Raw genomic sequence first — 24230 nt, 5'->3', positions numbered from 1 at the left:
TGAACTGAGCGATGAGCGATGACGCTGTGCTGAGACACAACTGAAAGACTTCAGCGCGTTGCTACTAATCGTCGTCAGTGCAAGAGGTTCTTGATACTTTCACGGTTTACAAGATGGGGCTGGCACAATTTAATTCTTAACGCGTCGCGACGCGTACTATTCCAGGGCACGTGATGCGATCTCATACTCAATCTGATCGCAGATGTAGCACGGCGTAGAATCTCAAGCAACGCTGAGGCTGTCCACCGCGGCCATGGATGCGGAAACCGATTGTCTTGCTTTTCGGGAAAAAACTTACGTACCGCCTTGGAATGCAGGAGTATAAAGGACCGCTGAGGCTTAGCTGGCAGCCCGTCTTTCGCACCTCTTCAATTCCTCCATCTCGGGCTTCATATGTTCATCCCCATCATCTCTCCCCTGAGCCAACGGCTGTACCCTCGCAAAGGCGGCGGGGGCGGGGGTGGTCACGGGAGCGGTGGTGGTCACTCTGGCAGCAGTGGCGGACACTCTGGCAGTAGTGGCGAGAGCGGCGGCAACGGTGGAAGCAGCGGGAGCAAGGGCAGCAACATCGGCAAGAGTACCCAGAAGTCTGTCCCCATCTCCGGCTCAACAGCAGGAAGGACCTCGGCGACGGCATACGGCAGTGGAACGACGCGCATTTTCACTATCCCTGCGGGCCAGCCGTTCGCTGGTCGTACATCTGGCGGCGCCATACGCGGCCAAGTATATGGAACATCGTGCGTGTCTTCTACAAGATCTTGAAATATTGCTGACAGTGCCCACAGAAGGTACGGCAGTGGCTACCCAGGATTCGTCGCCGGTAGCGTCTTGGGGCGACCATTCCCATTTGTCTTCTGGCCTGTTGTCTGGGGCCCCGGTTATGGATATGGCCCATATTATTTGCACGATCCCGAGGTAATGTGGCCAGTCGTATTTCGTGTCAGTCTTTCTGATGAGTATCTGTGACTACCAGTATGGCCTCCCAAGCAACACCAGCCGACCGGGTGGGCCCTTGGCGGAAGCTATATTCACGTCAAACAGCACGGGCAGCAACAGCACGTTTTTTGTGATTTCGGACAATAGCACCGTGACCTCACTGATCGCGTCAATCGCCCAGAATTGCACCCTTGGTGCGTCGTCGTCGAGGGTACCGGCGCCATACAACGCCACTCAGGACCAGCCCCTGCCCGAGCAGGCCGTCGCGTTCTACCGTGCGAGCAGCATCGTGCTGACTCTGGATGGATACAACGACACCGCGGTGCTTGGGAATGACACGAATGTCACCGCCACGGCCCTTCCAAGCTGGGTGGATACGACGTTGCTGAATTGTCTCAACCAGACGATTGGGCAGTCAGCGCCGCTGTTTAGCAGCGCGCACCACCTTACGCCAAATGTCCTGGCTATCTTCATGGTGCTGTTCGTAATGTTCAACTCTTTCCGCCTGTGATGTCGTGTTGTCTCTGTCTTTTTTGTCTCACATTTTGTTGTGCGTCTCCATGACCGCAAGGCCCATGCAGAACGATTGTCGTGGCATCTAGGTTCTAATTATCACTGTGGCTGATACCTGCTGTTTGATGCTGCGTTGACTATTCATCGGCTCGTATATGATCACAAATCCATGCCAGATTCTTGATTATGTGACGGCAAATCCGTGCATGACGTAGGATGGTTGAGAAATAGCAATGCTATTCTTCAACCATTCTACGTCACGTACCGAAAATGTGGTCCCAATCTGAAGGTACTCGGCATGCGACTAACCAAGTCACCACTATTAGCTTCATCTTAGGACCTGTGCTTCGATATTTTCTTATTCGTGTTTCTTGTTTCCTTTTTTTACTTCGCATTATTGTCCTCGGACGCGGGAGTGCTAAGCTATATACATATTAGTACTGTATGTGAGTGAGTCGTACGGTGCAGAAGCACTCGATGTCAATCGGCTCGTGGGAATGATCCACAATCGCGATATCAGATTCAGATTCTACCGCACGCCCCCTGCAGGAAGCGTGGAAGCGTCCTGGGTGCTTGCTGTAGTCTCGAGGTAAGAACTACATGCATCCTCCTAAAGGATCCTTGGAAGACTGAGATTAGTATCCACACTCGCACTGGATTTCTTCCACTACTATCATTACCCTGGTGTTGCAATCAGGACTAGTTGTGCAATTTCGCGATCTCAAGCCATTCTGCTGCAAAAATTGGAGAAAAATGTGTACTGGATTTGCATGATCCCAGATACCTTGACTGCACAACTTGCAGGTAAAATGCGGAGAGGAAGGGTGTCAAGTCGATGAATTGCAAGTCTGGAGTAATTCAGGCGTGACAGGAAGCGTGGCAATTCAAACTCCGACAAGACAGAGAACAACGGTGCGGCAGGTCGGCAGGCGTGACGATTTGTGACCGATTCGGCGCTCTTGCATGCAAACAAGTCCCTTCGGTGCGCTCGGTCTCGCATTCACACAACACCATGAAAAAAATTGGAAGTTACACAGAAGATACTTCATATGTCCTGTATTTGACCTGAAGAGGTTTGAGGCAAGACGGGCCCGATTCGAAGGAGCAGTGGCAGAGTTGCAATCGTGATTGCATTACTGGGGTAACGATAGTATTTTGTGTGGAAAAGTGTAAGCGAGATGTCAATGGATAAGTATTCACGTGAGGATAAATATGATCGTCTAATATAACCTTGCAGATATGCGACGAACCATGCTAGATAAAGATGTTGCTTTGTCCACCCCCGTATGCGCCTACGCCAGCACTCTCCAGAACTTCCACCCGCCGCGCGTCCCACTCACGGCCTTCCCTTTCTCCCCGTCCGCGACGCTCGACGCTGACGACTCCACGCCCGAATCGTCCGAGTCGGGCGGTGTAGGCGAGCTCACAACAGGCGAGCGCGGCATCCCACACACCGCCGCCGATAATTCGCTCGGCGTCAGCGGACTGGCTTGCTGCAGGCCGCCCTCTGCGCTCGCGCCCCGCGACAACATGATCTCCGGCGGGCCGGGCATGCGCTCCTTCCCCTTATCCTGCGCAGATAGACTCTGGCGCTCGATGGCCGTCTGTGCGGTCAGGGCCCCCGTGTGCAGCGCGTGCACATGCGCAGTGGGCGGAGGGGTGATGTCGCCCCAAGACGACGCTGGAGACGGCACGTACACCACGTCCCGCGCGTCCGCGATCCACGCCCGGGGCGCGGCGCCCCACCGCGCTGCAAGGCCCTCCCGCAGGCCTCCCGCGGGGACCTCGCCGTCGAACGCGCCGCAGAGCACCGCGTCGGCAACCGTCCAGCGTGCCTCGTTAGCAGATGCCAAGCCCAAGGCACCAAAGCCTGCGCTCAGTGCGGTACCGAAGGTACAGGCGCCCATGACGTATGGCCGCGCGGGTTCTGGCGCGTGCGGGTCTGGGGCGGCCGGGTAGGCAAATGAGAGTAGGAAGGATTCGATGTTTTCCGTCAACTTCGCGAGCGCGGAGGTGGACGGAAGTGAGGAGGGAAGCAAGTGCACGAGGTGTGCGGAGAGGGGTGGAACGGACGAGGGGTCACTTTTGGACCCGCAGGGCGATGTGAAGATGGAGGCCCGGCCGCCTGCCGCGCTGAGTGCGCCGAAGATGGAACGCCGCTTGGAGCGGACGGACGAAGGCGTCGACGGAGATGATAGTGAGAGCGGCAACGCTGATGGAGAATGTGATAAGCCCTGTCTGGCGCTGAGGAACGGATGGGCGACCCCGGTAGTGAATATCACTTGCTTGAGGAGCGTCTTGTCTGTGACACTATCAGGGAGGAAGTTGATGATCGCGTCGAACGCCCTTTGTGTCGGATCCGCGAAAGGAAGCGAGGGGGGGCGAGGACGCAGGATTTTGCTGGATCGCTCCGACCCAGCTCGCGAGTCACTGAGGTGTTCCAGAAGGGATACGGGTCGAGCGGGAGCACTGCTAGAACGATGCGCGGATTTGTAGTCGCAGCCAGCGTCGTTCTCCGACAGCTCAGCTATACCCGAGCCGCCGTATTCGCGCCAAACACGCGCGACGCGCTCTGCCCACTCCAATACATTCACGAACGAAATTGCGCCTGCAACCTCGTTCAAGGGTGTTGAAAGGCGGAGAATCCGCAAAGCGGGGAGGATATCGGGTGGAATGGCAGGTGGCGTGTGGGTCGCGAGGATCACGAGCGACTGCGAGAGGTGGCGGGATTGAAGCAGTGTGTCGAGCTCGTCGAACGATGGTGCTGCTCTGACCTCAGTACATTCGCTTGGTATATATGCTAATGGCAGAACTCACTTCCCAGAACAAGAATGACATGGCGAGGGGCGTGAAGCGCTGTCGAGAGGAGAGCCTCCACGTTTAGCAGCCACGGCGAGTTGTACCTTGTGCCGGCAAGGGGGTCAAGAGGAAATTTGGGCCGGAATGTGTGTGACACCACCTTCCGTGAGGCAGGGCATGCCAAGGACTTGTTGGTGATGGTGGTGGTTGAGGTTGTGGCCGCCATGGTCGTCAGGAAAGGTGTGGCCGAGATAATTTATGAAACAGCGAGGCGTGCCCATAGTGAGGACAGGTGGGGCTGGCACGTTAAATAAGAATATTCCGCTTGGCAAGCGCCAGGCATGCATATCAGATAGCACAGCAGCGCCACTCGCAGAAACAGTCAACTAAGGTTAGGTGCCTTATCTCCTTGATTAAGAAGGCCTGCTTCCTTATTTGGCCAACCAGCGGGAATAATCTGTGACTTCAGCACGAAAAAGCTAAGGTTAGTTCCTTTAGCTCCGTGATTAAGGAGATCTTTATTTGGCAAATCAAGGCACTGGATCCGGGTGCCCAAACGTAAACCGTTCCTTGGCGCACTGAGCCGTCTGAGCCGCAAGAGCACGTATTCCGATCGGCCCGCTGTCCCGCCGTTGCCATGGCACAGCGAAAGTACTTGGCAAATATAATCAATGGCATTTGAGAAAGAAGAAAGAAAGAGGAAGGTCTGTCATGTATGGTAATTTGCATGCCATAACCGGACGTGCTCCTGCCCGTTGAGAGAAACCTGGTCAGTCTCCACGGCGGACCATGGAAATGCCTGTGGAACAGTCCTTGTAAGTGCACTGCGGCTTCGAGTGGAGTGTGGACCGGGTTAGCTTAGTATGAAAGATGACGCGGGACGACATACGCGTACGCAAGTGTGTATGGCGCAGATAGAAAGCCTGTGATGGTCGAGTCTACGCCAGACATCATCATTTCAGCCAGGGATGCGACAGACAGCAGGTTGCCAGAACGTTATAACCTGATTGTGCCAAGAGGACATAGAATGAGTTGTGAAACGTGGCACAACGCGTGTGCCAGGGCCTGGCCGAAGGGCTGGAGTTGTCTACAAACAAAAGGACTTAAGGCGTTGGCCCAGCAGCCGCAAACTCTCCGGCATCGTAATTTCCGTGCCGCTCCAGCGATACTATCGTTGACCCGGATATGCCAAATGACCCAGAAGTGCCAAATTTTTTCCTACGGCTCTATTACCTTACCTGATTGCTTCGAAATTGCAGAGGTAGAAGCCTGTGTGCCTACTCTTGATGATCCAAAATTTTCGTAAGTGTGGCCTGCTTGGATCCCAAAAAATTCTCAATCACAGGACTGTAGTTGGCTGGTGCCACACAGCATCTGTCTACGATGTTCAACATAGCTCGAAAAATCCAGAAAACCCACCTGTAGTATTCTACGTGCCATCCCAACATCATATGGGGTGCCGGAGACTATCGCACCAGGCGTTGCGCGGCGGGACCAGAAGTGCCAAATTTTGGCATATCCGGATCAACGATAGTAAGTTCCTGATGGAGGGCTGCATCTGCGAACTCACAATCTGGATGGATCTGGATGGATGCGCTCACCAAACGCGCGCGGCAGTCAGGAAGTCATAATCACTTCGAGCGCAGATTATGACTTCTTGACTGGTACTTTCAGTCCACTAATTCCGTACCTCTACAAGGTTCGAAGGCTGGTTGGTAGGCTCCAGTTGAGCCAGAAAACGAGCTTCGCGGTCGGAACATCCTTCAGTACCCAGCCGGACGAGCTGAACGAACTTGCAATGGCGGGGCTGGAGGAGGAGCAGGGATTCATGCGCGCTCTGGGGCTGGAGTTTGACGCGAGCGCGGGCAGGAAAGATCCTTGAATCACCTCCGCCATACCGCATGGATCATGATCACTGCACTAGTGGTTGAGAAACAGCCATCAAGAATGAGGGCGGCCTCCATTCAATGTCATGCATTCATGGCGCCGACACGAAGTAGTGTTGCAGTAGTAATGCCCCGGGCCCGGAAGGCCCTTCCTAGATATAGCGCGCAGACGGCATTAATATTGGTATGTTCTGTGAATTGGACAGCTATCATCTCAACTTGAATAGCGCAGCTTCCAGGCTAAGGATATTCGGAGACGCAGGGGCGAGGTAACACGGCCCAGGTCGACTGCAGGAGACAGAAGCATATATGAAAAAAATTCTTCATCTCATCTGGAGACAAGCTTCGGCTTGCAACCTCAAGCTTCAAGTGCCACAAGGCCCCATTGATTATATGCGACGGGAGAAACGCTGGGAGATGTCGTCACAAACTTGTGACGGCTAGAGTGCCATGTTACGGGGTCACGCGTTTACTCGCCGTCTCGACCGCACACAGCTCTATCTCTCGGGTAGCTTGGATACTAGTGGAATATTTGGGGCACACGATTATATTCTCTGGTCTTAGTTAGACGGAATTAGCTCATTTCAAGGTCAGTAACACTGTTGCTTAACCCCTCGCTGAAGTGGAGCGGTCGAATTTCGACTGGCAGAGCTGGGCGACTTCCATGATGTCTTCAACATTAAGAGTACTGTCAAAAAGGAGCCTTCGACAGCTAGCATGTCGGCCTGCGCCGCCATATTTGTCGGGACTCTTCGGGAGAACTACTCGAGGCGTTTCTTCGAGGTCGTGGCTTCGTTCAGACTCACGGATATCGACAATGTTCGGCACACTGATTGCCCTGGGGGTCGTGTCGACCGCTTATGGCCTGTATGCTCTTACTTTTCCTCTCAGGCGAACATAATTCACGGGGCGCAGGTACGAGTTTTACTCGGCATTCACCATGTGGCCTGAGGAGGTGCGTGCGGACCTGCGAGCGGGTGTCAAGGCGAAACGTCAGGATAACCTCTCCCTGAGCGAGAAGTTCTTCCAACGGTACGCGTCCCTTTCATTCTATTATTCACATCTCCTACACGACTAATACGACACAGCGCCTGGGACACCGCCCAGACGCTCTCGCTCTCGCACTTCGGCACGTCCCCGTACCTCAAGCTGTCCGGGATCGCTATCTCGCTTGCAGAGGTGCTAGAAGCGCACGAGCGCCCGCAGCCCGCCTGGGACGCGTACGTCGACGCGATCGAGCAATTCACCCGCTTGCGCAAACAGGGCGTGCCCCTCTCTGGTCCCGAGCGCATGCGCGCGGTCGCCATCGCGTCGAAGCTCGGCGAGATGGCGGAGACATACCAACTCCCGCTCGAGGACGAGGAGCAGTGGCTCAGCTGGGCTGTGAGCGAGCTGATGAAAATCCTGAAGGAGGCGCAGCCGGAGCGTGGGGCAGACGTGGGCGGAGAGGAGCCCGCGGATGTCCCCCTCATGCTGGCAGAGCTAGAAATGCCGCCGTGGGTGAGTAAGACCACTTTGGGCGCGCCGCTCGAGGCGCTGGGCAACTTCTACGCGCGACGTGGCAAGGTAGAGTGAGTCCGGACGTATCACCCTCAATGTCATATTTGAGTTGATTCTGCAGGTACGCCGTCCCGCTATACTTGCAAGCCATCAACCTGCTCGTACCGCCGTCGGGCTCAAATAAAACCTCCACGACCGAAGAAAAATGCCGAGGTTTGCTGGACACGAGCTTCTTCTAACCATCTGCGCGCTGAAAGTCTGCAATGGCAGGTGCCCAGCTGATGAACAACCTTGCCGAGCTGACCATCCGCGAAGCGCCGACCCCAGACAACCGGAGGCGCGCTGAGCTGTGGGCGCGACAGGCGCGAGGCACGATCGAGCGCACAAAGGCGGAGGCGCGCGGCGGCGCTGAGGAGCTGGCGACGTGCGAGCAGGCGCTCGCTGCCGTCATGTTCAATATCGGCTCTCTCTTGGAGGTCAGCGCCTTGTTTCTGTTTCTCGCCTGCTCAGGCTGTGTGCGCTCATAACTGATCACCCACGTTCTCCCGCCGGTGTTAGATGCGAGGCGAGCACGAGCAGTCGCGCGAGCTGTTCAAGGAGAGCTTGGACCAGGCGAACCGTATCAAGATGCGTGAGGGCACTATGGCGGCACGAGTGGCGTTGCGACGTCTTGAGCGCACCTCCATCGAGAGACAAATCGGTGGTAATGGCACCAATGCCCCTTCGGACAGCCCACAATCACAATGAGCGCGATCGTTAACCCAGATGAAAATGTATCCAGGATCGGAGGGGAATAGAACATAGATACAGCGTAAGATATATATGAGTGTGGGCATCACGAATCGTCTGGAACCTCCTCCACGCGGGCATTCCTGCTTTCTGGGCGCGAGCTGCCTGAGTCCGGGACCTCCTCGATGTACGCCCCGTTCTCGACCGCCTTGCCCTTCCCCTTCGCGCTCTTCTCCGCGTGTTTCTTCTTGCTCTTCTTCCTTGGGATGTCCCACTCCCAAAGGGGTATGAACGAATCGACCTACACATGCACACATGTCAGCCGGCGATCCCAGCAGGGGGGAATGAGAGAAAGGGACATACGAAGCCGACGTCCGCGAATAGCTTTGGGAATATCCAAATCCCGGGGCTGGCGACGATGACGGTGATGATGTAGAATATGAGGCGGACGATCGCGATCGCGAAGAAGAGGCCGATGAGGCCCAAGACTCCCATGCTAATGTACCACACGCCGAGACGCATGATGGGCGGCCAAAGTGGAAACATGACGCCCGCAAGCATGATCGCGACCATCGCGACGCCGCCGAGGTACGTCGTCCACTGTGAACCTTCGTAGAACCATGCATAGTAGTCGCCCGGCGCGAACACCTGCATTTGCGTGATTTGGAGGTGCTTCGGGGAAGAGGAGGAGCCAGAGGGCGCGCCACGCTCGACGCGGAGGAAGAAGGCAAGGGGGATGATGGAGAGGAGCAGCGACTGAGCGTCCTCTTCGGACGCAACATGGGGCACGTTTTTCAGCTTGGCGTATGCGGGTGACATGAGGGCTTTAATCGCGGCTTTGCCTGCGTGACGGGCGGCAGGTGAGTACAGCGGATGACACGCTCCGAAGGATTTCGCGCGCACCTTTGAAATAGTCTAAGCGCTTCCCATTCAGCACGCCCACTCGCACCTTCATCCCAGCCTTGCTACTGCGTAGAAAGTCGACAACATTCCGGATATCCTGGGGAGCTCTAGCCTGCTGCTCCATATTAGCGGGGCCTACCGAGACAGCTGCGCCGAGTCAGAGAAGCGTTCAGCAGAGCAACAGCAAAGGAAAGCCGCACTTCAACGAGTGCGGGGAGAGAGCCTTGGTGATGGTCGTGAGGAAAGGACAGCACGTCGACGGAAAGAAAAGAAAACGTTGAGCTGGCTGACTGCAGCTGGCAACAATCCCAGTGCACAGAAACGTGACAGCGTGCATTACGTCAGCACCAAGGATTTTCGCCCAAATCGGGAAGACTCATTGAGACGATGCCATAGAAGAAACACATTACATGTACGCTTATCGGCAGAGTATCGTCGATCTTCACTGCGCGTATATTCCGGTAGTGCACAGACCAAGTACAGACGGAGAGAAATAGCAAAAGAGGCGAGGATCGAGCAGCATCCTGAGATCGACAGTGCCTGCTTTCTTGCCCCGGCATGAACGTTCGCTGTTAGGCTGCGTCTACTCACAGCCTTGCAGGAAGTCCATCTATTATCATGCACGATAGTCCAGGATTCACACCCTCAACCAGTGGGACGATGAGATTATTCACTCAGAATCTCCGGCGAGATTTCGAACAAAAGATCACGTAAGTATATTGTGAGCGAACGAGCTGGATAGACTGCGTAGCGCAGAGTTCACAGCAAGCAGACACCCAAGTAATCATCTCATCGACTCTACAGTCTACGGTATGATTCAGTATGGCGCCGCGGCAGCCTGGCACTGGAGATGCAGCATTTTAACAAGCGACGTTACGAAGACAGGCACAAGCTACTCACAGCCTTCAACTGCTCGAGATACCAAGTGCAAGAAGGCAGGTCAGCCTTCTCAAGGCACTTCGTAAATTCTAATCACCAGACGATTAATCAGCCATAGGTTGACCGCGAGATCAGGTCAAATACTCACCCTTGGCCTGAACATCGCAACTAATACCCTGGGATTGGTAGGACTGCTGCTGCTGAACGGGAGGTGCCTGTGCCTCGACGGGCGCAGGAGCGGAGGAAGAGCCGCCGAAAAGCATGTGCGAAATACCATGGCCAACGGTCGAGCCGACCGCTACTGAGCCAGCGGTGGCGGCCATCTGCGCGAGCATACCGGGCTCTCGTGACTGCGTCTGTGCCTGAGGAGGAACAGGCGGAGCATGGTGCGCATGCGGGGCTGCAGAACCGGCGTAAGGAGCGGCGGCGGTAGAAGCACTGCGGGTCTGCGCTGGAGCTGCAGGCCGAGGAGCAGCAGGTCGAGCAGCGGGGCGAGAGCGGGACTGACGCTGTGGACAAGAATTGTGAGTTACTCTGTGGCAATTGAATTCAAGAAAAAGACATACAGGCATGATAATTAAGTGGGTGCTTAAGAGATGGTGGTGGTTGCAGACGAAGTGCAAGATGCCGTCGACGCGCAATTTCTGGAAGAGGCACGTGCGTTCGGCCGGGAAACCTCGGCTATGTCCTTGTTACCGCTTTTGGGCGAGTAGGTTGGAACTCTCACTCGGTAAATATTCCTTCACTCCTCCATACTACCCTGCCGGTAGGATTCGAGCGAGGACTAATGTTGAAATAAATTTCCACCATTAGAAAGGCATTGTTCCACTCCTGACGACAAGGTTGGGGAAAATTCAAGTTTAATGACCTGAGGACTCTGCTGAACTGTCTCAATTTTTGTAGCGGAGAAAAAAAAACAGAACTACCAACCAATTCACCATGCAGTCAATTTTTTACATGAAATGGAGGTACATCATACATATATCTACGTTTTCGCTTGGTTATCACATTTTGAACTCATGTACGTTGGACACTGGTGCGAATCTGTTATGCACACGTGTTCCTCTCAGTGTTGAAACATTGAAGGCACAGATATAATATGGTATGGTCCCTCCCCGAGAACACCCCTGCAACTCCCAGCCCTGGAGGAACACCTGTATTAATGCATCGTCAGACTCCTACGTGGGAATGGCAAGTCCATCAGCATCCCTGCTGGCAGGTCGACACAGTCACTTCGAATGTGAGCCGTTGCATCACACGTAGAGGTGCGCTTTTTGAGGTACCATGTCTTGCTCCAGCTGATACTTGATGGGCCTGCCACCTGCGACCCACGTATGGCACACGTCAGTCCATCACCCGCGGACTGCGCCACTGGCTTAGTATGAACCGGCCGAGTATACCAAAGCACGCCGCGCGCGCGACGCATCGTGTGTACGAGGTGAGCACGTCGGTGCATTTACATCGCGGCGCATCGCGACATCGGATTCTGTGAGCAGCGCATTAGCGTGCGATGAATTGATGGTGTGGACAACAAGCTTGTCGAGTATTTACACTGCTTCCGTGAGGGGCAGGTGCTGTGTATGCACGAGGATCTGTTAGCGCGTGTGCTAGCAGTGTGTGCAGTGTTTGGGGGCGGTGGTGGATGGGTCGAAAATAATCCCTTTTTATATTCACCGAAGCATGTATGCTCATGGTGGAAACTTAGAAGTTGCACGGTGCGCGGGCGCACGCTGCGGCGGACGCTGAGCGACTCGGACTCAAGACCCCGCCATCTAGAGTTATCATAAGACTATTTCAATAGACTGGGCACTATTACACTGGAAGATGTATAGCAGAAAGAGACATTTATATCTTATGATGTGAAGACAAATTTGTGTGTACCATGGTCGGAAGTCACTCAATGGTACGGAGCTATGACCTTCTCTCAAAACTCACCTCTAGTCATGGCAGGCTGAGTAGAGAACTGATCTAGCTTTAGGTACAAGAGAAGGGATCTCCTTAGGAAATAAAAGTTGACTTTTCCTGATGTTTGCACATATTTATCTGCAAATGTTAAGCCTTTATTTTCTGGGTATAACCTCAAAAATTGTCTCCGTCGCGCACGACATCGACGCTATGTCCCGGCTTCCACGACAATGTCTTAACCTTGCCACCCGTGTCTCGCGAATTAGCGAGCATAGACATTGTCCATGTCCGCCGCAATGCGTGATCGGTCTCCGTCGCTCATACGCTTCCATCTCGAAACCCGACAGTAAACCACGAGAGGACTCAAAAGATCCGAAGGAGAAATCACTGGAGTTCATGGAGCTGTTGCAATATTCGCGTGGCACCATGCGCTACGACCCGTCGTTGGTTCCTGTCGAAACGATGGGTAAGCCCGCACCCACTATGTCGTCAGTCTCGCCTGAATCGACAAGCTTAAGACTTGCACATCCCGAGCTACAAGTCGTACAAAAAGGATGCCACGTGGCGGGACCATATCTCCGCCATTCTTAGGACCCAGAGGAATGCGTTCATCAATATCATCACGTATGCCCGCTCAGCCCCGGTCCGTTTGCTGGCCTTTAAGTATTATGTCACAGCATGTACAGGATAGCCAAGGATGACGGGTTTCCCGGATTGCATATCAAGAACATTTGGTCACCGGAAGTTTTCCGGGCGCAATCGACCTCTGACTCCACCTGGCTCGCACCGTTCCGGAAGATCGCGCTCGACACCTACAAGCGGCTGAACGAAGCCGTCGCGAGGTCCGATATTGCGTCCGTCTCTTACCGTCATTTCTGATAGCACTGACAGCCGTGACGAGAAAACGATCAAGCACCTGACGGCGGGAGAAGAGCAAGTACACTATCTGAAGCTTGCGCGTGCCCAAGATCTCTCGCGTGTGTATGAATGGAAACTCATCGGCGAACGCTCGCCATCCCGCGTACTAAGCATCCGTGCGGTAGTAGGGAACATGGACCGGGGGGTTGAGGGCAGCAGGTTACTGGTTCAGGCACTCGTGAAGTTCGATACGCTACAGGTCAGTTGTGCGTACCTTCATATTCTGCGGTTGCTGATGTAGCGCAGAGTCTCGAGGTCTACTCCAAGAGGGGCACCTTGTTGCATCAGCAGAACGAACCGAAGCCTGTCGTAGAGTACCTAGCGCTCCAAAAGCGGCTGTGGTTCAACGGACCTTGGGTAGTTCGGGATCGTGTATACGAGGGCGTTGACTCGCAATATGAACCTCCGCACTAGCCTATCTGACTTTACTAATCTTGATATTTAATTCCAATGACCCAGCTCCCAAGGCCTGCGGTGAATTTCTGTTCTGTCTTTGAAACCGAACCCTCATCTGCCTTCAACGGCAAGGAAATTAGTTGCTGATGTCGAACTTTGTTCCCACAACCACCGGTGCAGGACCACGGCGATTTCACCCTGTTCTGATCTCAGTCAGAACTACGTGTCATGTTCTTCGTGTGTGCTTGATCATATTTGTTCCAACTCAGTCACGATACGCTAATTTCTACGCTCCCCGCTGCCTTCAGTAAAATTGATGCACGTGTCGTCGGTTTATCGCGACGTTACAACGTCACATGCTTCCGTGACACCGCGCGACCGAGGCACATTCAGGGCGCGTCCACGGTCATCGCTCAACGTTTATCGTTGTATGCTCTGCTTTCTGGATGCTTCAATGTTATTGCCTATCTCCATGACATGTTTTAGGCGTTTCACGTTGACCTACTCAGCGTATCATCTGGACGGTTGACTAAATCGAGGTCAATCTCGACATCTCCAACGAAGGAACAATGCTATCATGACGCGTCGTGCGGCCCTCGTATAAAAGCAGGCCAGTGGCACTCCTGTGCCGACCACTGGTTCAGGTTCGGTGGGTCCTGGGGTGTAAACCCAGAGTACATTCCCTCGGTCTTGAGCACGATTAAATTATTCCGCAGCTTCAGCCTCTACAGGGTACCAGCTCTGGTAATTGCGTCTGTGGGCTCGCTGGCCTGGACTGTGGTAACATCGCAGGAGAAGAAAGCGTAATAGTGCACTGTTAAACACGTGCAGCTACGTTCTCTTGGTACGACGGATAGTACACCGTCACAGAGAAGCCGAAAATTGTTGCTCACGACGCTGTCGGCCTTAATTCCCGTAGCATGGCACACAAAGATGAAACAATGTTTCAAACGATATGGGAAGAACAAACCTCACCTGAATAGGTCAAGCATGTGTATGGATAGCTGCATGGGTAGCGGTGAATCTTTGGTTGGCTTCGGACAAGTGTTGTATTTACAGTCATGTATACCGTGTATGTCTCTTGGGGAGGGATCATTGAGATGCAATTGCCCATACTCTTGTGATGAATCGTGGTCTAGTCGCAGCAGGTTCATTTGCGGGAGCGGTTACTCCGAGTGATAATGACTTGATTCTCCCTGAATGTCAAGGGAAGACGATAGGTTCGAACGTCGTAATGTGCGCGTAGTCCGCCATGGTTCTCGCGGGATATTCCGACAGTGACACGGTGATGCCAGTACGTTTGAGCCACACGTGATGTGGACGGGACGCGGCAGAGGCTGACGGGAAGGGTAGGCTAGACACGAGGCTAGCACTGACAATCGTCAGCCACTCCGCCACTCACGTACAAAAATGAGAACCCACTTCACGGGCTAACGATCAACCCCCATACACACCTCCCATCCTCACTCGCCCACAAGAGTAGGTCTCACATTGAAGGCTGCAGCACCCTCCCCCCTGCCAGAACAGCCTTGAGCGGGACATACGAGGACGTGCGTCGGTGCTCCTACGGGGCATGCGCCGTGTCTATCGGTGTCTTTCCGTGTGCGCATCGCATGCGGCTTGGCTTACCTCTGGGGAGAAGCATCTTCAGCGTTCTTTTCCTCGTCGGCCTGACATAGCCACTTGGATAACCGCTCGACGCTTCTCTCTGTGATTCGGCACGCAGGGGCTTGGGATCGTTGCACTCTGAGATGTTGATGGAATCTCTCGTGCACAATTCGATCCTCGATCTGAGTGCTGACAAAAATTCAGGTCTCAGATCTACTGAACACACTCGCCTTTTACGCGCAGGTCTTTTTCCACTGTTCTTGTCTGCCTTCTTGCATTCAATATTTCTTGACCCCCTCCCCAATTTGTTCCTTCCCTTGCTTTGCATCCTCGTCTGGCCTTCTTGTTCCTTCTGGCCATTTATCACTTCGCTTTCACTTTCTTCTCTCTCTGGACGTGCCCGTGCAACGCGACTGTGAATCGCACTGAGCAAGTACTTCCAGAGCGAGAAGAAGGTCACGGTGAAACACTCGTGTGCGTATGTAGCTTCTCTCTACCCCACTGATCTTGTTCGTAATCCTGTATCCGATAAGTAGAGTACAGTTCTCCAAACGCACACAAAAATATGTAGGCCTACAGATTGCCCACCGCAGAGTCGTCTGACATGGTAAAGCTAGCGAGCAACTGCCGCCACACGATCTCGGGGTGCGGAATGTCGCCTGAGAGCATCAGCACAATCGATAGTAAAAAAAGACCGTATAACAGGTGCTATCTGTTGTTGACAACGGCGAGGTAGATATATGATAGAGGATTGGTCTTGGGTTCGCCCGGCTTCCGAGGATTGGGACGAGGAAGGAGGCAAACTCCTGCTGAGTGCGGGTGCAGACAAGTGGGTTAGAAATTACGTAATTCATCACTAACACACATCTGACCTTGAAGCCACGGTAAATATTCGTGATATCTGCGCTTTCACCTCCATGTTGCAGGCTATCAAGCGGTTCCGCATTCGCGAGCTTTCCGCCCTCCCAAAAATTGACGCACTCACGGCGAACAGTTCTCTAAAAATACGGAATCCCTTCTTGCCGCACAAGAATCCTGACACCGGACGGTGGGCACCACCGAAATATTCGCTGCGTCGACAAGCGGAACTCATCAAGAAGGCCCGTGCGAGCAACACGCTGAACCTTCTCCCTCCTGGACTCAAGTTCGGAGTAGATGAAGTAATAGAGGCTAAGGAGGTGAAGGTGGCTAAGCCAGAGGTGTTGGCTCGCTCGGAATTTTGGAAGTACGAGCTGGAATGGGAAGGCAAGTTGAAGCAGAAGGAGGTACCTGGCCAGGATGTTGGGAACAAGCTATATGCGGGTAAGAGGAGGATGTTCAAGGGGCACAAGTGGGAAAGGACCCGCGAGCAGAGAGAGGAGAAGCGCAAGATGCTCATGAAGGGTATGGCGAAGCGCATAGAACGTTTTAAGACGGTACGTGTTATCTTCATTGTGACCTCTGAATTACACTCAGGTTCATCCCTGTGTTGCAGACATACCGCAGGAAGAGGCCGAGCCCTATAAGTGTACCGCGCCACACAAATTACACCAGACTACCGTTCTAATTGCGTTGCATACGATTGGTCCACTACGTTTGTATTACCTTGCAGCCTATTATACTACATTTCCTCCCGAATTCCTGTGATGTCATATTGACAAGCATGATCGTTAGCGACTGGCGTGCTTTTGGTATTTCGGAGACATCCAGGGAGAACGTTGTGAACAGCTTGGGAAGTTGGACTTTTCAGTGTGCTGCACGCTCACATTTTACCTTCTTCCTTAGAACCATCGCGATACTAAGAAGTACGCCGTATACTCCCACGTGGGAGAAGATCGCTCACTGTCACAGCGCTCCCTTCGTGTGAGTTAGCATTACACTCTGTTGCAAGGCTGTCGCTAAATCCCTGCGGCGTCTTTTATTCGTTCGACCGTACATTGATCCCGAAGTTCTAATCCGCTGGTCCAGTTTGGCTTGGTCGTGTTAGAAGGCCAGACATCGAGAACTATCAATCCACATAACTCCATGCTCGTCTCAGACAGGCCATAGGAATTTCCTATGTGCAACATTGGTCTCACCCCATTGGCGAAGTATAGCAGTGCGTTCGTTGTTTGGATACCTTATCCTGTGACTTTGTGTTTTCAACAGCTCCTGAGAACCTGTAGTTGTTCTTACGATTCTGGGGGATCTACCATTTGAAGAGAAGCTTATACAACGTAAGGATATACGATCACCGCTGGAGTAACCGCGCAATACCTTAGGGAGAACTTCTTCGTGAGTCTGCCCTGTTATTGTTCGCTGTACCAACGCTGATGGCATTGACCCAACTATATCGTAACATGATCATGCTACCCTTGGCCAATGGTACGCTACGCTACGGACAATAACCTGTCGCCTAGATGGCAGGCGTCAGCGTGCGACCCGTACAGAGGTGTCTTAATTTCCGAAGTCCGGTAACTTCATCCCACTGTACTTTGCGAGCTTATCAGCGGCATAGCTGATAAATACTTCCTGTTTAGTCGATGTCATTGGTCTTTTCACTCGTCCGTGCATCTCTACCCTTCTCATGACCGGCAAGCCCTCCCTCGTCTTTTCAACCACCTGAGAAATGGTCTACGCCACATAGGAAGCAGGGGCAAGATACTTCTCCGTACTTCCGCCGGAACATTGAGGAAGCACGGGTTTCGCCGCTGCGCTGCCTGGTATGGGTGTGTGCTTGTCAAGATTCTCTGAAAGACAATGTCAAGGGCGAACGCGCAAGTTCGACTGTACCTTGCAGAATGTTGGATGGTTTCTATCGGAGACTGTGAGTAAGTCGGTGCTGATGTCGTACGTGTTCTTGTGATATGATACCCTGTCCTGACGGCAACATCGGGTCACCTAGGTGACATTGCACTCTTCTTGGATCGCTTTTGGTGTTCTTTGTCAAATGCGTTGTAGCCGGTGAGTCTATGTAGATGGGCCTTTCCCATTGACTTTGACGCTTTCAGACGACGTGCGTTTCGAATGTCAGCCAGTACTAGCTTCCTTCAACGCCGTGCGAATAGTGTTTCGCCGGTTGTGTACCAACTCGAGAATACGGAAATCTTTCGATTCCACGATCGCAGATTCGGCCTTGCTAGCCAATCGCAGTTTGCGCCGAAGCGTTTGGCGAATCGCGTATCAGGAACCAATTCAGGCAAGTCCCGTGTTGGTCCGTGGACTTTTCTCTCAACACTCACCGTCAAAGCGCACGGCCGATGTCTCCGTTTGCCAGACCGGTCTCTGGACGAGCCACACAGTGCTGCTGTCGTTTTGGAGCGGTAAATACGACTTTGTACATAGTAGTCCCTGTCATCTGTTACAATTCTATGTCAAGTTGGACAGAACTCCTCCGGGTGTGATGCGAGTGTGCTATCATGAGGCGCGCGGTCTAACGCTTATCCGGACCGTCGAAGTTGCTCAGTACCACTGCTAGAGACAGGTTCTGGAAAGAACGGTGCCATTCGCAATGATTGGGCAAATACCTCCGCGCTTGCTGCAAATATCTTATAAGCTCCTTCCGTGTACGCAATGCGCCATGGCCTATTGGCCTTTGCATGGCTCTTTCGTCTCTTCTGAGCGTATTTAATCTTTCTGAGTATGCTCCCTCGTCGACCTCGTCTTGGCCTTGACCTTCCTTTAACGAGGACAAGAAAAAGGAGCGATGCTGCACCCTCTAGTTACACGCCGGTCAAAGAAAGGGTACCATCGTTGCATGAGGACCACCCTTATGTCCACACCTCTGTTTTCCGGTGAGCGATAGCTTGCAGAGATACTGAATACTGAACCGTTCTTCATGTTCCAATCTCAGTCGAGGTCAGATAGAGATTCATGTGCGGAGTCCTTACACAAAGGTCGTCAAGCAAGGCCAGGAGTCTAGCCGGTATCTGCCTGTGTTCAGCGAGAACAGCAAGGTGGAGGGCACAGTTGTCCTGGATGTGGGCGCTGCCACCCGTGGTCGGTTGACAATATCTGTCAGTTCCATTCATATACTGTCAACTCTCGATTGACGTTAGATCTTAGATTGAAGGCGCGTTCGTCTTCCTGTCACCGCACATGAAAGTGGGGGATCACAGTGTGGACGTGCACCGTACGAGTGCTCACCGACATGTATTTTTTCTCTCGTCTGTGGTTGCACCCGTTACTGCGATGGATAATCAGCGGTCCTCTTCGTCGCTTCGGGAAGCCTTCGCTTCCAGCGTCCGACCGCGGAGGGAGCGTCGGCCTAGCCAGACGGACATAAGGTTGAATTTGAAGCATTTTCCCTTCTCGTTCGATCTCCCACATTCGACACGAGCAGGAGAGGAACTGCCGCCTACGTTCTCCTCTGTGGTAATGGGCCAGACTGGGACTCATAGTAGAGCCTACGTGGAACGTGCTGAGGTAGCGTACAAGATCGTCGCGACCTGGGAGCCTATGAAAGAGAACGACCATATCTCGTGAGCTCACGATACCAATTATACTTGGTGTTCAGCTCATTCTGATGCCCCACTACAGACTAGAGGCACCTATTTTATTTGAGCCAGATACAGACTTTCAGTCCTTAGATGGACTTGAGTTGGAAAGAGAATCATGGTTGGAAAAACCACTGGATTCAGACCGCCCTATCCCTTTCACGTGTGCTGTGCGTAACGTTACGAAATTTCGGACACTTTGTATTCATGTTCATTTGTCTTAGGTCGCTCTTCCGGACCCTCCATCTTTCTCGCGATCGGGCACCATTCCTTACTTTGTTGTGTTTACCACCACCCCTCGGTCAACCACGCTCGCCCACGAGATCATTGCAGACGCGACCGTCGCCGTTTCGCTCGTGCGTCAGATCACCATAGACGGACCGCCGGTTGCCTCATCTCTTTCCCTTTCACCGACGTCCCGTACATCTCGCTCAAGCGGTGAGCCGGACCTGCCTTCTCCAGCACCTCCACGGAGGCTGTTCAAGCGAGCCGTGAAGAGCGCACCGCCCATTCTCATGCGTACGCCGCCAGGCCCGAAACGACTCGGCGTGCCACCACCGCCAGACAAGCCGCTCCCACGCTTGCCGGGGGAGTGGTTGTCCGAAACACGTACATTGCAGACGGACGTCAGTGTAGGCTTCCCGAAACGCCCTCGCATGCGTGTGGAGCCCCACCAGCGGCATCCGTCGTTGAGTGCGCACAATGCGCTTCCCGATGGTCTGTATAAGGGCAAGATACAGCTCGACAAGCACATGTTGCCAGCCTTTAAGTGGACTGGTTTGAGCATAAAGGTGAGTTTTCTGCCTCTGTATTTGCGTGTTCCGAATGAGCCCTGACTAGGACTTCGCTCTGTGCAGTATTTCTTGGACGTGTCTGTCGCGTTCGGGCAGGACGCAGTGCGAGGCCGGGTGCCCATACGCCTCGTCTGACAAGATCAGAAGGTCCTCCCTCAGATTCGACCACAAGAGTCGAATTTGGAGTCTACATTCTCTTGATATTGTGCAAATCCTTGAGGGACTTCGGCTTGACATTCGTTTACATGGTTATGAAGGCGTCATTTATGTTTTCCCACTGTTGTACAGTCACCACGCTTAAAGAAACACAAATGTACTCTATGCGCATGAATTCCCTACCCTGGCATGCCCTTCAATAGAGGTTCCGTTTGAACTTAATTTCTCCCAGGGTGAAGGATTTCACGAGGTGAATAGACGCTGGCGCCGGAAGTCACGCTGCGGCGCGTCATGTCTCAATTCACCACATGCCAGTGTACTCAGGTTGCTTCAGCGAGTAAACCTACTGCTTTGTATCCACCGCTGTCGCTCTCAGTTTTTTTGTACACCCAAGGATACGTCTCGAATTAAGAGGGGAGGATGACGGACCACCCAACAGCTTCCTGGGAGGCCATGCAAGATGGCAACGTCTTCTATAAGCGGCACCAGATTTATTCAATTTCAGGAAAGCTACCCAGCCTCGGCGACTTCATTATTGCTGGGTGTCGATATGGCGGTCCTCTAGGTCGCGTCATATAAGCAGTTTTCGTCTGCTTGCTTAGTCTGACAGTTTGATTCCGCAGCTCTCATGCGGGACAATGCGAAGTTGGTCGCACTCGGTCGCGCAACACCGTCCTTTGCGAAGGCGCAGATACAGGTCTACTCTCTGGCTGGCGAGGGTATATTGCTATTCAGTGTGGTTATCTCCCGCACGTCTATACGATGACGTTCAAAGACTGACGTTCCCGACAGTGGGATCAAGGGAAGATCATCCGTTTCGGTTGGACCGGGGACGAACGGCTAGTTGTGCTGAATGAGGAGGGTGTGTACCGGTTGTATGACCTGCAGGGTGACTATCAGCAATACTCGTTGGGGAGCGAGGCGGGAGAGCTAGGCATCGTGGATGCACGCATACATGAGAGCGGCCTCGTAGCGCTGACAGGTTCACTGACGCTACTCGAGGTCAAGGATTGGCAAGGTGCAAAACCGCTCACCCTAGCTAACCCAGGTGAGTCTCGGGACGGGCCCGCGTGCTGCGTGGGATTGACGTATTGTGCAAGGTTTGTCTCATCCTCCACATTCGTGGACGGTCATTCCCCCCGATTTTACCATATCTCGACATGTTGAGGTCCTCCTCTCTGTTGAGTCCACTATCTATAGTGTCGATAATTTGGAGAGTGTCGACCAGCAACTCTCTCGAGGACCGTTCACCCACATGTCTCCGTCGCCTAACGGTAAATCACTCGCATTGCTGCTGGCGACAGGTTTACTCTGGGTTGTTTCGACTGACTTCTCACGAAGCCTTGCGGAATTCAATACTCTGAATGTCATTGGTGCCGAAGGCGAAGTCAGACAGGTCGAATGGTGTGGAAATGACGCGGTCCTAGTGACATGGGACACACTAGCTCTTCTCGTTGGACCTTTCGGAGACACCCTGCAGTAAGAAGTTGATGCTCGTCGCTTGTCACCCTTCTCTGATGCCATCCTTAAAGGTATTTCTACACAGGACCGACCTTTGTCACCACAGAAGCAGATGGTATTCGTGTGATAGGTCCGGACAGTTGCGACTTCCTCCAAAAGGTCCCTGGTAAGGCTTCCATCACGATGCTTGCTCCTGGTTTGACCTAAAGGTTTATCAGCTGCTTCTGTATCTGTGTTCCGTCCCGGGTCCACTTCGCCGTCCGCCATCTTGTACGATGCCTGGGAGAACTTCTCTCATCGGTCACCTAAAGCAGATGAGAGCATCCGTAGTATTCGTCCAGAGCTAGCGGCGGCCGTCAATGAGTGCATCGATGCGGCTGGGCATGAATGGGAACCCTACTGGCAGCGACGCTTGCTGAACGTGAGCTGCTTCAACTGTGTCGATGCACAACACTGATCGAGAACTATCCAATGCCAGGCAGCCAAGTTCGGTCGAGCTTTCTTAGATTTATATGATCCTTCAGACTTCGTGCATATGGGGCAGGTTCTGAAGGTCCTCAATGCTGTGCGGTACTACGAAATTGGTATTCCTATATCATATACACAGTATGTTGCAGCAAAGGCCCCTTCGTCGCTGCTCTGACATTTGTTTAGATACGTTCAGGTCTCCCCTTCCCATCTCATCAATCGGCTGACCGCACGGAACCATCATCTCCTGGCCCTCCGCATATCGTCCTTCCTTTCCCTCAAGCCAGACGCAGTGCTCAAACACTGGGCGTGTGCAAAAATCGTGCGTTCGAAGCCAACGGCGACCGGTTCAGGTCAGGACGTTCAGCTTGCTGGTGATGACGTTGTCTGCAGGTCTATCGTCGAGAAATTTGGGAAGCTCGGCGGCGGAGGCGTAAGCTACGCCGATATCGCCAAGCGTGCTTGGGAAGTGGGAAGGGCGGAGCTAGCAACAAAAGTCCGCGCTGATCCTTGATTTCTTGGTTCTCTCTGATCGATGTCTACCAGCTTTTGGATCATGAACCGCGGGCTTCAGACCAAGTTCCGCTCTTGCTCAGCATGAAGGAAGACCGCCTTGCGTTGACGAAAGCGGTCGAGAGTGGGGATACTGACCTTGGTCTGTCTGATTTGTTACAACCTAACCGCCTCATTGCTGAGTACACATCTTTGCAGTCTATCATGTTTTGCTTCATCTGCAGAAGCGCCTGCCACTGGGAACCTTCTTCCGCGTCATAGAGGAGGGCGGTCCGCGTCTGGCTCCCGCAAGCAAGCTGCTGCAAGTTTATGCGCGGGACCAGAACCGCGAAATGCTACGCGATTTCTACTTCTCGGACGACAGGCGGGTCGAGAGTGCAGTACTTTCCCTAGAAGAAGCTGCTGCCATGACCGTGAGTCTCCGTCGGGTATAATGTTCTCCTGATGTTATGGCATCACTCCCAGGATCCTGCTTCGAAGATAACGTCGATCAAGGCAGCACAGAAGTTCTTTTCAGAAGACAAGGAGAGAGGGTTTGAGGCGAGGGTGAGTGTTTCACTGATTTGATATGAATCAGCCGTTGATTTCTGCCCTATCAGATGACCGACGAGTACGCAAAACTGCTAAGTCTACAACAGCAGTTGGAGAAGGAGGCCGACGGGAAGATATCATTCTTTGGGCTCAGTGTCAACGAGACCATCCGGATCTGCCTGATTAATGGCATGGCGAAACGAGCTGATAAGATCAAGTCGGACTTCAAGGTCCCTGACAAGAGGTCTGTTGCTATCAATTGACTAGTTGGTTCCGTGCACTCATACATTCCATCAGGTTCTGGTATGTCAAGTTGCAGGCGTTGACCTCGGTGCGTGACTTTGAAGGTTTGGACGCGTTTGCTCGGTCGAGACGGAGTCCCATCGGTTACGAGGCGTTCGTGCGACACCTGGTCGAAAAGGGCTATAACAAAGAAGCTGCTTCCTACGTCATGCGATGCGATGCCAACAAACGGATTGACCTGTACGTACTGTGCGGGGAGTGGAGGATGGCCGGCAAGGAGTGCAAGGAAAGGGGTGACAAGGCGAAGGTGGAGTAAGTTGAAGGATTCGTGTCCCCTTCGTCCGGATCTAACACTCATTTCTCAGGCAACTCAGGAAGACATGCCCAAATTCTCTAATTGCAAGAGAACTCGAGCAAATATCAGCTTCTATGAAGTGACACTTGGACTACTCAATTGTGCTGCACAACGGATATTTTGCTACAAGACAAAGCCTGTCGAGTTCCTCATGCCAGTTTTGCTGATACAATCAAGCGTGCATTGCTACGATGTAATACCCTCCTGGACAATGAGAATTCTAGACTCCGATGAGTGTCTGTGAGATTCTGGGTCTGCCGGTTTTACGAAGCATCAACAGCGG

The 24230-nt window shown here is 53.2% G+C and overlaps 10 protein-coding genes across 10 annotated transcripts; 7 read left to right on the top strand and 3 right to left on the bottom strand.

The window, feature by feature from the left end:
* Positions 1-393: 393 nt before the first annotated feature.
* On the top strand, positions 394-1447 carry SCP_0509430 (hypothetical protein; the record flags this gene model as incomplete). The annotated part of the gene is made up of 3 exons (XM_027758998.1): positions 394-737; positions 786-915; positions 974-1447. 3 exons carry the CDS (start codon positions 394-396, stop codon positions 1445-1447), a joined length of 948 nt encoding a protein of 315 aa, XP_027614799.1.
* Positions 1448-2741: 1294 nt separating this feature from the next.
* SCP_0509420 (hypothetical protein) lies at positions 2742-4474 on the bottom strand (the record flags this gene model as incomplete). Its single annotated transcript, XM_027758997.1, has 2 exons — positions 2742-4213; positions 4267-4474. 2 exons carry the CDS (start codon positions 4472-4474, stop codon positions 2742-2744), a joined length of 1680 nt encoding a protein of 559 aa, XP_027614798.1.
* A 1365-nt stretch (positions 4475-5839) lies between these two features.
* On the top strand, positions 5840-6130 carry SCP_0509410 (hypothetical protein; the record flags this gene model as incomplete). Its single annotated transcript, XM_027758996.1, has 1 exon — positions 5840-6130. The coding sequence occupies one exon, from the start codon at positions 5840-5842 to the stop codon at positions 6128-6130; it is 291 nt and encodes a 96-aa protein (XP_027614797.1).
* Positions 6131-6951: 821 nt separating this feature from the next.
* Positions 6952-8381, top strand: SCP_0509400 (hypothetical protein; the record flags this gene model as incomplete). The annotated part of the gene is made up of 6 exons (XM_027758995.1): positions 6952-7001; positions 7050-7166; positions 7223-7705; positions 7756-7847; positions 7905-8110; positions 8193-8381. The coding sequence occupies 6 exons, from the start codon at positions 6952-6954 to the stop codon at positions 8379-8381; spliced, it is 1137 nt and encodes a 378-aa protein (XP_027614796.1).
* Positions 8382-8469: 88 nt separating this feature from the next.
* Positions 8470-9390, bottom strand: SCP_0509390 (Translocation protein; the record flags this gene model as incomplete). The annotated part of the gene is made up of 3 exons (XM_027758994.1): positions 8470-8664; positions 8727-9205; positions 9267-9390. The coding sequence occupies 3 exons, from the start codon at positions 9388-9390 to the stop codon at positions 8470-8472; spliced, it is 798 nt and encodes a 265-aa protein (XP_027614795.1).
* Positions 9391-10083: 693 nt separating this feature from the next.
* SCP_0509380 (Mitochondrial intermembrane space cysteine motif-containing protein) lies at positions 10084-10717 on the bottom strand (the record flags this gene model as incomplete). Its single annotated transcript, XM_027758993.1, has 4 exons — positions 10084-10110; positions 10167-10234; positions 10294-10654; positions 10712-10717. 4 exons carry the CDS (start codon positions 10715-10717, stop codon positions 10084-10086), a joined length of 462 nt encoding a protein of 153 aa, XP_027614794.1.
* Positions 10718-12260: 1543 nt separating this feature from the next.
* SCP_0509370 (predicted protein) lies at positions 12261-13382 on the top strand (the record flags this gene model as incomplete). Its single annotated transcript, XM_027758992.1, has 5 exons — positions 12261-12516; positions 12569-12674; positions 12728-12892; positions 12942-13167; positions 13215-13382. 5 exons carry the CDS (start codon positions 12261-12263, stop codon positions 13380-13382), a joined length of 921 nt encoding a protein of 306 aa, XP_027614793.1.
* A 2507-nt stretch (positions 13383-15889) lies between these two features.
* Positions 15890-16518, top strand: SCP_0509360 (hypothetical protein; the record flags this gene model as incomplete). The annotated part of the gene is made up of 2 exons (XM_027758991.1): positions 15890-16387; positions 16447-16518. The coding sequence occupies 2 exons, from the start codon at positions 15890-15892 to the stop codon at positions 16516-16518; spliced, it is 570 nt and encodes a 189-aa protein (XP_027614792.1).
* A 2054-nt stretch (positions 16519-18572) lies between these two features.
* Positions 18573-20355, top strand: SCP_0509350 (hypothetical protein; the record flags this gene model as incomplete). Its single annotated transcript, XM_027758990.1, has 6 exons — positions 18573-18724; positions 18784-18946; positions 18996-19411; positions 19470-19596; positions 19651-20217; positions 20284-20355. 6 exons carry the CDS (start codon positions 18573-18575, stop codon positions 20353-20355), a joined length of 1497 nt encoding a protein of 498 aa, XP_027614791.1.
* Positions 20356-20796: 441 nt separating this feature from the next.
* On the top strand, positions 20797-24030 carry SCP_0509340 (Probable vacuolar protein sorting-associated protein 16; the record flags this gene model as incomplete). The annotated part of the gene is made up of 14 exons (XM_027758989.1): positions 20797-20941; positions 21000-21112; positions 21169-21424; positions 21477-21855; positions 21909-22003; positions 22056-22258; positions 22316-22443; positions 22492-22801; positions 22852-22960; positions 23017-23231; positions 23284-23364; positions 23418-23593; positions 23647-23904; positions 23958-24030. 14 exons carry the CDS (start codon positions 20797-20799, stop codon positions 24028-24030), a joined length of 2541 nt encoding a protein of 846 aa, XP_027614790.1.
* Between the last annotated feature and the right edge of the window lie 200 nt (positions 24031-24230).

This window comes from Sparassis crispa (assembly GCF_003851025.1).
Source record: "Sparassis crispa DNA, contig_000004F, whole genome shotgun sequence".
Classification (NCBI taxonomy): Eukaryota; Fungi; Basidiomycota; class Agaricomycetes; order Polyporales; family Sparassidaceae; genus Sparassis; species Sparassis crispa.
This window is presented reverse-complemented; position numbering and strand designations above follow the sequence as displayed.